This window comes from Amblyomma mixtum, chromosome 1 (assembly GCF_055824585.1).
Source record: "Amblyomma mixtum isolate Tamu chromosome 1, ASM5582458v1, whole genome shotgun sequence".
NCBI lineage: Eukaryota > Metazoa > Arthropoda > Arachnida > Ixodida > Ixodidae > Amblyomma > Amblyomma mixtum.
In genome coordinates this window covers 267,584,072-267,597,433 of record NC_143012.1, presented here as the reverse complement: position 1 = coordinate 267,597,433, position 13,362 = coordinate 267,584,072, and the positions used below count along the sequence as shown (strand labels likewise).

At 47.6% G+C, this 13,362-nt stretch overlaps 1 protein-coding gene across 3 annotated transcripts in view; it reads right to left on the bottom strand.

Annotated features, from left to right (window-relative positions):
• LOC149371634 (putative fatty acyl-CoA reductase CG5065) overlaps window positions 1–13,362 on the bottom strand; it is a 36,727-nt gene that overhangs the window by 15,537 nt on the left and 7,828 nt on the right. For 2 of the 3 annotated variants that reach the window (XM_089585213.1, XM_089585211.1), the window contains exon 2: window positions 1,541–1,691. In XM_089585213.1, the coding sequence (XP_089441339.1) occupies window positions 1,541–1,684 (144 nt within the window). In that variant the 5' untranslated portion in view covers window positions 1,685–1,691. The remainder of the gene's footprint in view (window positions 1–1,540; window positions 1,692–13,362) is intronic. The other variant, XM_089585212.1, reaches the window with a different exon arrangement.

The following is a 13,362-nucleotide window of genomic DNA, read 5'->3' as shown; positions in this document are numbered from 1 at the left end:
AAGAGTGTTTAGATGTGTTGATGATTTTGTAATTGAGGTAGGCAGTGCTTTGGATGGCACAGAAAAAGTATCCACAGATGTAACAGCGGTCTTTAAGGAAAGCCGCCATCCACTTCAGGTGGCAGATGAAATGCCAGAAACCAAAAAAAATTCCTTTCCTGGATACCAAGGTTGTATTTGAAGAAGACAATACGTGCTGGAGCTATACACCTTGGGTAAGCACATGTTTGCTTGTATGCCATTCAGCGCACTCGAAGCAGAGAAAAAGAGGAATTGTGAACATGTGTGTCAAAAAGGCGCAGGAAAAATCGTAAGAGAACTTGACAAACAGTAGTTTCCAGGTGCAAGCGAAATCGTTGGAAGAAGCTGGTTATCCCAAAGATATCTTGGTGTTAGTAGCTGAAGGTATGATACGTAAGCGTCATTCTCGAGGCCTGCCCAAAAAGTATAAGAAAACTGCAGTGGTTCCGTATATGCACAAGCTTTCGCAAAATCTGAAAAAAATATATGGCAGAAAGCAGATATTCGAGTGGTTTTTTCAGCACCAGACAAACTAGCAAAAATCTGTAAAATTACAAATCTCTTTATTCTGACAAGAAAATCTGCAGTACGGAGCACAAGAATAAATTTGTTGTCTGAAAGAGGTTGTATACACTTTGCCAATGTCATGCGGTAAAGTATACAGGGGCCAAAGCCAAGAGGTGCCTAAATGAAAGGATACATGAACACAACAAAATGTAGAAACTTTTAAAGGGAACCTTCCTGAACACTGTCAGTAATGCAAGACAGGTGTATGCAGTCTGATGTTCAATAAATACAAAGTCATAAACAGGAGCAGAAAACAGCTAACACGGAGGATCCAGAAGCTTAGAAATAAAAAATTATAAATATTATTGTGTCATCACTCCCTCTGTGTTGCTATCAATTAAAGAGATGGCGTTTCTTGAGGGCACGAAAAAAACATAGAATGTTCGATGGAAAGTAACTTGCTGTGCGATAAGATTGCGGGAGGATATGTTCATGTTTTCGCAGCGTACGACAACCTGTACTTGCGTTGAATAAAAATCAGTCGAAAGTTAGCGCATTGGGTGTTCCTCGTTTTGTTCTGTGTACAGAGCGTTATATTTTTCGGAACAATGTGGGGGTTATATGTGTCACTTAACTCGTGTAACCAGCATAACTCCGGTAGGTAAAGCACATGAGTCGATATACTGGCCCCATTTCGAAATAGGCTGTCATTAGCCTGCGCTTTGACTATCGCATTGCTGGCTGTCGCGACTGCCTCAGGCCCTCTCCTCAACCAACCATGAGCCAATTTACGTGGAAGCCATAGCGTGAAAACGCCTCCTATTTGCATGGACCTGTCCCAGCCTCGAAAACTACTTTTACCATGAAATCTTCCCAACGTATGCCCATTTCGCAGCCTCGTTCAGACATCTTGCTTTTAGAGCCAGCTCGTATGCTGTAGCCTTCAAACGGCTGTTAGCATTTACTGAATTCGCGGATGAGACCAATGACGAGAACCATATATTATGCCCACCTTTCCTATGAATCCGGTTCCTCCAGTGATGAATAGGACGCGACCGTGGTAGAACTGAGCCACACGGGAGTCCTCCTGTTCTCCGGTTGCCAGTGCCAACTGAGGGCTGAGCTGCGGCTGATTTACCATGGCACCAGACTGCATAAAACTGCTGAGCACAGAAATATCATTTTTAGGACAAAACTACAACCAAACGCAAAAAAAAAAAGAAGTTTACTACCGGGTGGCATAGACTGTGCTAGTAGAAGCAAGCGTCACTTTATGACGACTATCTGTAACAGTCATCCTGACCATGAACCTTGGTCCTCGTAAACGCAAAGCAGAGTAAACTTCGAATTCTAGCTGAACAGAAATTATGGGTTGGTATGTTTGCAAATATAAGGGCGTTTAGAATGCTTCATTTGCCTGCTGTATCGCATTTTCTGAATCTTTCCATTACTATCAAAGGAAAAGCTTCTTTCGTTCAACTCAACTGTCCTGAGCAGTCGGCTGGACTGTTAACTATATTTTTCTTTTTTGTCACTCTGATTTCGGCAGTTACGCATCAGATGCTAGTGAATACAAGTTCAACATAGCAGCCACAAATGTGGGAGTACCTTAGACATCTGTCTTTTCTTCAGATAGAAGTCAAACAGAACTCAAGGTGTTATGTGGATGTTGGCAGTGTCAACCTTCCTTCGCGCAGCATACACTCGTCCAAAAAGAGGATTATTTCGCTCTTTCAGTTGCTACGAAGCCGTAAGATACCGGGCAATCAAAAGGTTTAAATGGAGAAAATCCCAGTCCGTCCCATTAAAACATAGCAGCCCGGTCAGCGGAAAGTTGAGAGCCGGTAGTGACAAAAGGAGACAGCCAATTCACGTACGTTTCCTGATTGGACCCATAGAGTAAAACTCCGTTTATATCGATGCAAACGTCGCTTTAAACCAGTTCTCAGTGGCATGGAATAGCACATTCGGTAAACCTCAGCGTTACTGATCTCCCACTCCGAAAACCGAAGTAGTGTCTGCAAACCGTCAAAATTATTTGAATCCTCAGTTGTGTTTGAAATGTGCCAAAATTAGCTCTGACTTTGGCCATTTCAGCAAGATCAACTTTAACATAAAATTGCATGAACCGTGATATAACTGGTAACATTGAAGTCCTTATTCCCAGGCTGGGGGCCGCCGATACCAGTTAGAGCTTCCGTTAGACTAAGCCCGAGAGTGAGAGCTTCGTAACGAAAATGAAAATAGAGATTTATTTTACAGACTTAGATCTCAAAAAAGCACACAAGAATAATTAAGCCGGGCTTGGGATCTCCAGAACCTAAGCTAGGGAATCAAGCTCGGAGTGTGCTGCTCAATCTGTATTGCTTGCTGCAAGCTTGGCGCCAACACACCTTCGCCGCTCTTCTGATCAAGAGGGTGACGCAGCCGCTGGAAGGCCAGGGTTCGGTTCGATGGCTCTACGCTGACCAAGGTCGACTAGGAGAATGCGCCAACACTGCTACTGTGGTCATGATCGTCGGGCAGGAGCTACGTCGGAGGAGATAAAACTTGTCGCTGGCGGCCTCCAGCCGTAGAGAAGAAAGGACGATTTAATTTATTGTTGCCAAACCTACCCACACGACGCTAAACTGACGCATCACAGGCTGCATCTGTCTTTGTCATTTACCTCGTGGCGGCTTGTAGCTATACTCGCCGGCAGCAGTAATAAGCCCGTTGACCTTGTCAGCGTCACATCCTCGGATGTTTGTCCCGTACCCGTAATTACTCATTGAATGATGTGCAGTCCTATCGTGTAGGCTTGCAACATTGGGCTCCTAAGGTCAACAATCTCAAAAACTGGCAACGGCCTTGTAAACAGCGGCATGCCCGACAATTTGGCTTCAGAGCAACAACCAGCCAAGAGGAGTATGTTTTTCAGGCAAATAACACTGGACGCTTACGCTGGAGGTAATAAAAAAGACATCAAGAATGATTCGAGGAGATTAAGCCAGTTGGAATCTTTAGTAATTCTCAATAGGGCTGCAGAATGCGCTGTGAAGCAGAGTACGTGAGTAGGGCAGCCTTAGCTGTGTGTCAGCGTGCAACCTTGAGTCACGCAGTCTCGCTCAGTCGCTTATCCACCCATATAGTGAGGGTATTCGGCAGAAGACGTCACCGAATTCTGTGATGTCACCGGATTCTGACCAATCAAGCGGGGCGCGTTGCACCTGCTTTCTTTCTCCCTCTGTCGTTTTTTCCTCGCACTCATTCCTGTAACAGTGCCATCGACATCGCGTAAATGGAAAATGCGGTTTTGATATAAACCGCGTAAACATCAAAACGCGCCCACTCTCAATGCCCAGAAGTACCTGTCCGTCATACATCTTTCTGCGACCGTGGTGCATCACGACCAGCGATTCATCATACGCTTTGAAACGTGCTACAGCGCGCAGCCTAAGCGCCTCTCTTCACATGCGTACTTCAAGTTCTAGCCTTGACTATAGAAAAGTTGTCCTCGCGAATAAAACAAGCCATAAAGAGCATCTCATTTGCTGCTCCCTAGACTCTTGTCAGCTGCCTCTACACTCACAGAATTCTCCTGTACGCAGCTTGTCGACCACCAGCCCGAGCGAGTGCGGCTTCTGCAGCCGTGAAACGCCAGCGTTTTCCCCGAATAGACTTTGACGATGGCCTCCTCCGATTATGTCAAGCCAGTTACTGAAACACTGAGAACCTGAGACATGCCACAGTTCCACGCCATAACCTGCACGGCGTCATAGAAATAGAGTGTGGACTGGGAAGCACGGAGATGGGAATCATGGGGAAGAATATACTATATCTACTCCAAGCGGTCCCAGTGTGAATTGAGTGCCCGCCATCCTTTACGGAGGAGCAGTCTATGGCACGACTTCTTCATCTTCCTCTACGCGTATTTATTTTAGGAAAAAATAAACCTGATTTGATTTCAGTTGATCTGAATTCATGTCGTCCTATTTCCTCCGCAACCGTAACATTAGTTTCTGCACTGCCCCTACAGCCGCAGTAGGCAGGCCACCTAGGAAGAACTGATGGCGCGACGAGGAAGCAGTTGTAATTTCCCTCCGCTACGCTAGAGGTGGTTCCTCCTCCAAAGAAGAGGCGCGGCCCTATGCGAGCGTCACGGCTGCCGGTGGAGCGCTTGCGCGAGACTGAATGGTACACAGGGCGACAGCGCCAATTTTCTCCGAAAAAGTCGGTTTTCTTACTTTTTTATTTTTTTGAATCTTGAAACGCTTACTCTCTTCAAATAAACTGGGCCATTTTGAAAACATGAGTTGAACTTTGAGTTGAATTCTGAAACTAGAGTTGAGTGTTCTCGTTTCTTGCTTTTGTCAGAACTTGAGGACTTCAGAAACATTATCGTTTTAATATCAGGCAGAAAATGTGGCTTCAATGGATCTGTTCTCGTGCGAAATTTTGTAAGGAAGGAGCTATAAGCTTCGTTTTTTTTTTCAATAGTTAAAATGTTTCCCGATAGACATATTTTCGCATTTTAAACGATTACCGACAAGAAGCAAACGGCATTAATGTATATACAGTCTTTATTTTTTGCAGAAAAGGCTGAAAATGAAAACCTGAGTGCACTACCCCCTGCAGTAGTCGTTTGTAATATCATATAGGCCACAAAACCGTGATTTATTACTATTTACGACCCGCTGCGGTTGCTAAGGGGTTACGGCGCTCGGCTGCTGGCCCGAACAACGCGGGTTCGATCCCGGCCGTGGCGGCCGAGTTTCGATGAGGCAAAATTCTGGAGGCCCGTGTAGTGTGCGATGTCAGCGCATGTGAAAGAGCCCCAGGTGATCCAAATTTCTGGAGCCCTTCACTACGGCGTCCCTCATAGCCTGAGTCGCTTTGGGACGTTAAACCCTAACAAACCAATAAACCTACTACTTACGAAATGTCAGTTTTCCTAACATAGCACAGTCTAACTCTTTGAAAGTACGCTACTGCTATCCGAATGCAAAAAAAGTAATAAAATTTTCCAAAGACAGACTCGAAGGAAAATTTATTGTACACAGAAAGCTTCAGGAAAATTACGCAAGTGCTCCTAAAGTACGCTTTTTTGCGTCGTGTCCCCCTCTAAGATTTCGAGATCTTTCAACCATCTGAGGAATTAGAGGCGCCCTCTCTTGTAAATTACAATAATTCAACAAATGCGCGTGAGTACGGCGCCGACTTTTGCGGTTGCGAGGCAGCGGCAGCATCCCTGTTCCTGTTGCTCACGGTAAGGGAGGGTGCAGCGCTTGCATCACTGATGACTCATTACGGCAGGTGGACTGATCGCACAGGTAGAAAACGAGCAACGTTAGAAGGCGAAGACGGCATCCCTTTGCCCCTGTTCACATATAGCGGGCCTACCTTGCACCGCCTTAGCCGACGGCAATTTTTTGGTAGAAGCCCCGCAAAGGTAAACATATATAGTTGCTGCTTTCAGCGACAAGCTGCTTGTTTCGAGAACCATGACCGAAAGGGACACCAACACACACTGCGCACGCGCAAACAATCATTGCCAGCGAAACGACGCGACGACACTGCTGCGCGCAGCGCTGCAAGTTCATGGGTTCTCTTTAATGAGGGCACTGGTGCTCGGTCGCCGCAACGCCTCCTGGCCTAGTCTGTCTCCCTAATAAGCGGTTCCAAAAAGTGGTCAGGCAGCGCTGTCAAACTAATTTCAACGGGTTTTCATGCACGTGACTAACCCCTTCTCAAAGATAAAGTTTTAAGTGAGCCCTCCTGCTTTACTACTCCTTCGGAAGCTTCGGCTAGACACCATGAGCATCAAGCCTTTACTATGCGCAAGATTCACATTCACAACGCATACATATGGTTTAAAGAGTGGTCACAGGATTAATATCGCTCTTCCACAGGTAAAAGTTTTTAATTATTAACGATTCAAGAACCACTATATCCGACAGGAATCATAGTTTGTCACCAATCTATTGGCTTGTGACTTGGTGAACCGAAAAAAATCTTAAAGTCCACCCTTGAGTTATAAGGGAATGGTACGAACACCCCGTGCTTCAATTATGGAATGGCGTGCTATAGCTGAAATGTAACCTAAACCGAAATCTTGCCCCACATAAAACTGCTGATACTAGTGGTCAGTCACGGAGCTAGTGACTGAGTTTTATGGGAAAAAAACCTTACGGCAACAGCTGAGGCTTGATTCCAGATCCTATTGACCCGTTTGGAGCAGCGCTAGGCAACTCGGCCACGGCACAACGCTGCTTCTGACGGGGACGTATTGCCTTGCGACTCTAAAATTGGGAAGTGAGGTCACAGTTTTTTCAAAATGTCAACTTCGGACAATTTTCCTTTTTGTTCTGACAAACACTGCCCTGACAGCTTTGTTCGAATGGCAGCCCCTGTAAAAAAAGAAAGAAAGCTTTCAGAGTTCTTTATTTTACAGAAATCACGTTGTTTACACACAGTATGCCTCTTATAGTGAATTTCAAATGCATATCCGGAGCCGTCTGACCTCCGCGACAGAGCAGCTGAATCTGGCGCAGGGTACTCGCCCAAAATTTTCGTTTGGAAGACATGCTCCGGCTGCAGCAAGCCGGAGCGCTTCGTGAATCGCCAACGTAGGGTGCCTCGATGGGCGAGCGGGCATCAAGGCACCCTACGCCAATGGAAAAAGCACCCAGCGTTCCTTGCGCTCTACTGCACCGTCGTCTGCTACGAAGCGAAAGGAAGCGCGCCTACGTGCCGCAGACTTCCGGATACTTAATCCGCCGATTTCGTCAGAGCGGTCCGGACGGCTCCAGAGAGTGATCTTTTGCCGGCGGCTGCCACATATCTGCGATTGGAAGACGCGATCCGTTTCGCGGATCTACAATTGGAATAAATTTGTTCCGAAAATAGCAGAAAACGTCGCTCCGGAAGTGCGGAAGCTCTGGGAATTAGGAGACGCCATTAGTTCTGGCCTCTTCTATAGGAGACGCCATTAGTTCTGGCCTCTTCTATAGACTGCCACTGTTTAATCTTAGAAGGCTTTGAGAAAAAGGATTCGGCGATACAACGATACGCCGCTGCGGCGCTCCCTTTGATGTGCGCGAGAGACAAACTAAAGCCCAAATCCTCTACAAAAATCCAGTTCGTCACGTCTTCTATTAGTTATTGCCAAAAACGTCACTTTTTTCACTCATAAGCCAAAAGTCGCAAGAGTTAGCTGCATTGGGTAGAGGCTGTCCCAAATTGCTGATAAGGGTTTCAAAAAAGATGAGTATTTATTTGCAGGGCCCGCCGCGGCGCACTGTTCGTACGAGTTCCGGCAGTTCACCAACATTAAAGTAGCCCTACCGTAAGCCCACATCTCTACAAGGGGTGAAATTTAGGGAGTAGAGGGGAACACCCATTGCCGTCTGACCACAGAACGCTCTGCGCTCTACACGAGGACGCCGGGTCCGGTATGAAGACAGCAGTTTGCGCCACTGCGTCGCCAATGCTAAGCGCCGCAGCTGCAAGTCTTGTACTTGCCTCAGTGCCTGCAGGCCACGGACAAGGGTTGAAAGCTTCGCAAGCGCCTTTCCCCCAAGACGCACGCACGAGAAGCACAAGCGCAACAGCACTGCGCACAGTTACCGCAAGTTTCCGCTCGTCGCTTGGAATGTAAGGTACGGATGTCGTAAGGCGACCCGGTCATAAATGGCAGCCCTGACGCCTTCCTGTGTGGTTTCCCCCCTCTTCGAATTTTGTGGCCGGAAGTCGGAGTGCGGCTGTGATGGGCATGCCGAAGCGTTCGTTGCCAGTCATCAAGCAGCTGTCGAACACACACTGCCCGCGGAGAGTGGAGTGAAAGGGAAAAAAAGCTGCGTCTCAGTTTTCGATCGATGCCAAATGTTCAGAAACTTTCGAATATTCGGAAATTTTTGCACCTAAATTTCTTGAATCGTTTATGAACCGAATAAGAAACATACTCGATTAGTATTGACATTTCAAATATTAGCGCACTCCTACGGTTTAGCTATCCGCCGTTGTGTCTGAGGGGCTCGTTGATCCAGTAAAATGCGGAGGGGTACGACTTGCACTCGTCCATCGGGGAACGAAAAGGCGCACTGCTCAACATGGAGATAAAAGATGCGGTAGATCTGGAATGGGCCACTTGTTTGTCGCCATTGTGGCCATCACTTCCTCAAAACAAACGAGAGTGGTTTCTAGTTTAGCCATCAACGTACGTGGACTCCGCCGCGGTATAGCGGCTTCTTGGCAAGCGGCGGATGGGAAAATCAATGAGCTCGAGGCGAGAAAAGCTTATTAGCACAGGGCAGGCCACAGCAGCGTTGCGATATCCTCTTTCATTTTACTCAAGGCGGCGGGCTCCAATGCAAGACCTGCGGCATACGCAAGGGTAAGAGGCGCTTCCGCTCCTGGCTGTTACAAGGGGGTTCACTGCTCTGTTATCTCCACTGCCACGTCATATGTGACTGCCGATCGTGCAGCGGCGTTCTACTGAATAAACACAAAAGAAAGCTGCAAGACCTCCACAGATGACTCGGCTTAAGCACTCGGTCGCGTGTAAACGATTACTGAGAAGGTCTACCTTACAGCTTAAAGAGGCACCAATCGGAATAAAAAAAATTTAAAGAACTGTTTTGGTTTTGGAGAAAGCGCAACCAATGCGCAGTGATTAAGTTGTTCCAGTGTCCGCCGAGTAAGTGTCCTCGCCAAGAGAATGTCCCCGCAATCAGCTTCCGGCCTTGCACTGCAGTGGCATACCTACTCTGCTGCCCATGGAAGTATTGCGCCCCACATAATTTACTCGTCGAAGAATCTCGACCGCTACACCCACAGCAACTTTGCGCAGTTATAGACAACGTCCCAAATATTTTGTGCTACTTCTTTCGTGCTCATCGGCATTGCAAGGTACACGACTTGCATCACAAAGCCGAGCACACATATGTAGCTACCGCGCAAGAAGGATGTCTCAGGAGTAAAAGTCGAACAACAGCAACTTTGGCGCAGTGGTTATGGTCGTGGGTTCAATCCCGGCCGCGGCGGTCTCGTTTCGACGGAGGCTAAGCGCTAGAGGCCTGCATACTGTGCGGAGTCAGCGCACGTTAAGGAACCCCAGGAGGTCAAAATTATCCGTAGCCCTCCAGTACGATGTCCCATAGCCTGAGTTGCTTTGGGACTTAGAACCCCATAAAACTAGAAGCAACGCCTGCACGGACATTGGAGAAGCTTGTCCTTTTGAGCAAACTGACGGATCAATCTCACCACGTCAATCAGCCTTAATGGCAATCGTAAAAATGGCGGCAGTTTGAGATTCTCGCTCGCAGACTCGAAAACCTTCACAGAGCTTACCTAATTTGAGCTAATACAATCTGTTCTGCGGTGCTTGCCTAATACATCATTTATTTCGTGAATACCACATCATAAGCAACAAAAACTAGGTAATACCTTCTTCTTCAGTCTGGGAGGAAATTATTTTCCGAAAAGAAATATTGTAAAGGCATATAATGAAGGCGCCTCCTTACTTTTGCTCAGAGGTGTATACAAAATCCGAGCGATGTCTTGTTTGGACAGAATAATTCAAGCAGTGAGGATGCAGAGACGCAGGCACATCGACAGCGCGCACAAAAATAACATATATAGGCGAGAAGTCTGAAGGGCATCGTAGATATCCTTCCCGTCTTAGCATAGCTAAGATGTGCGGGCACTGACGTCAGTAGGGTGTTGACCAGCATGACAACAAACGAACAAACGTGCAGGCGCACGTCAAGGTTTCACATCGGCGGTTACGAAACGCATGGGAACGAAGCGTGAGAAGAGCGCAATGAACACCACCGCCTAAAGGAAGGCTTGCCGGTTTTAGCCAACAGTGACGTCAACACTGTTTTGTTACAAAAATAATGACGTATAAACAGCGCACCATTGGCAAATGTTTGGCTTTGAAACCCTGCCACTTGTGTCTGTGTGTGCATATTCCCTAGGGAGCGTTTAGTCTTAAATTTAGCATCATAAAGATGTTTTCCTTATACGGTTGTCCGTGTTAGTCACGGTTAGACCCCTTGCATTTATGCTACAGAGGTGCAACACTTGGTGACTGTTTTGTTTAGGCTGGGAGCGAATGACCATCACGTTTCTCCTATCTACAAGGTGCACTCCTCCGCGATTCTAGGTTAGCAATGTCGATATGTCAGATCGTTAACTCACCGCGATGCTCATAGCTTGTTGAACTTCCTCACCGCGATGCTCATAGCTTGTTAAACTTCCTCACCGCGATGCTCATAAATTGTTAAACTTCACGCGCGCGCGCGCGAAGTTTAACAATCTATGAGCATCGCGGTGAGGAAGTTTATGAGCATCGCGGTGAGGAAGTTTAACAAGCCATGAGCATAGCGGTGAGTTAACGATCTGACATATCGACATTGCTAACCTAGAATCCCGGAGGAGTGCACCTTGTAGATAGGACTGGTGTCTTGGCTTATCAAGATACAGTTTCAGTCCGTGGTCCGACCGAACGTGTTGGTTAATGAACTGAGACAGACGTTTAATTGTGACTCCTTCATTATATCTTTTGACACACACACACGCACACGCACACGCGCACGCGCGCGCGCGCGTGCGTGCGGGCGTGTGTGTGTGTGTGTGTGTGTGTGTGTGTGTGTGTGTGTGTGTGTGTGTGTGTGTGCGTGCGTGTGCGTGTGCGTGTGCGTGTGTGTGTGTGCGTGTGTGTGTGTGTGTGTGTGTGTGTGTGCGCGCGCGTGTGTGTGTGTGTGTGTGTGTGCGTGTGTGTGTGTGTGTGTGTGCGTGTGCGTGTGCGTGTGCGTGTGTGTGTGTGTGTGTGTGTGTGTGTGTGTGTGTGTGTGTGTGTGTGTGTGTGTGTGTGTGTGTGTGTGTGTGGTTTTGAAGTAGTGTCATTGCTGATCACGTCTGTGAAATTATTTTTCGATTTTGGCCAAAACAGTGGCGCAATCACCAATTAAAAACGCCATGTTTAAATCTCCCGCGCCGCGCGCGACCCCAGGAGAGGAGAACAGCGGAGAGGGAAACCTCGTCCATGTCGGCCAACGTGACGTCACGTTGAGGAGCCGGGTATACTTCGGCGCACCCGAGAGCTTTCAGCGCGCGTTGTTTCTCGTGCTGCATGCGTTGTTCCTCGTACTGCGTGCGTTGTGACGTATAAAGCGTGTCAGCCGACCTTGAGAATCAGATTCAACACGAGGTACTACTCTGCTTTCGTGTCCACGAACAACTACGCCCGCGACTGTGTCGTCTTCCACTGTTTTCCGCAAGATCATACGCTCGCAGCGCAAGCGCTCGCTGCTTTGACGAAGAATACAAGCCGACCAAAGCAAGCGTACTCTGCTCGAAGCACTTTCGTGAGACCGGCTGCATGCAGAGCTTGTCCCTAATGTGGTCTCTGGAGATTTCGGTCGCGGCTGAACCATGACGCAGTTCCTTTCATTTCCTCGCGCATGAGAGGCGTGTCACCATTTCGAAGAAGCGCCTCTTCTAAAAGCAGAAACATGCCCACTAGAAACATGCCCCTGCAGAAACCTAATAGAGGCTCAAGCATGTGTTGCTCTTCTCAGCTTATAGGTGCGGACAGACCACCTGAGGAGTGCTCAGCAAGGCTCGGTTAGTGATTTTATACTCGGTTCGACGTGTCCAAGCAAGCAAGCAAAGCAAAACACAATAAAGCAAAGCAAGCAAGCATTGAAGCTCTTCATATGCGGCATCTCGTTTAATCGTATCTAAGCGATTAAAATGAAAGCGTTCGACGTTCTGATTTCGGATGCAAATTTAACAGAGAAATGAATGCCAACCAAGTTTTTGCAAAAAAACATCATGTCTCGAAACCTTAGTCGGTTTCTTCTTCAAGTTGTGGCAGCGAACGAGTTGCAGCTAGCTTGGCTTTTAAACACACATATAGTTGGCCACTACCTCACTGAACCTAAACTGCAAATCTAGGAAGGGCGAACGTTTCCGAGGCAGCGATTAATATTCTCTGGCATCTGCTGAACGCGCCACGAGTGAAGCAGCAGCCTTGTGCGCGTATTTAGCTTGGTTTCCAGCGCACAATGATTCCTTCAATATCCTGTGGTCACATGGCTCGCAGTGCTTGGCCACTGCGCTTCGCTAATTTTGACATCAGCTTTGTGCTCCTTCATCGTTTCCTTGAAATACTTTCTTGCCCCATCCTACGCCGGGTAGTCAGAATAGTATTTTTTGTACACAGCGCTTTAGGCCTTTTCTTTAGGATGACGCTCTTTCGGGCGAGCCAGGAGGCGTCCGGTGGTGGTAATTGAATTGAGTATTGTTCGCACCCCTTCCTTTCCGAGAATACCAGCCGAGGTTGTGCTGGCACCTTTTACGCATGACCTGCGTACGTGTCTTTCACGCTAGCGTATGCTTGTGCTAGGCGTAGAATTTTTTGCTCGTGTCTTTTTTGCTTTCAGATCATACGTGGGATGAACAAACTGCAGTATCCTTTTCTTTGGAGGTCAGTAAAAAAATAGTCGCCATATTCGCTTTTACAACGCCACGGAAAGCTGCGATCTGCACTCAGCGCAGCGCCGGATCCGCATCGGCAGCTTCTCCAGTCCTCAAAGTGACGTCACGACCTCTCTTGACCAATCACGGGCGGCGGCGCGCCGCGCGGCGTGCCCCGCGGCACAGGCCGCATATTTCTGCTAAAAAAGGCAATTCGCGCTTGTTTTTGCCTTATTTGGATGCGATATTCGAGCATACAGCATGAAAAACTATCGGGCGCCGCTGCCAGCCGGATTTTCAAAAAAAGTGCTTCAAGTCTCCCTTTAATAAACCAAGATACCAGTACAGTTAAGACCCCTTTATTCAACA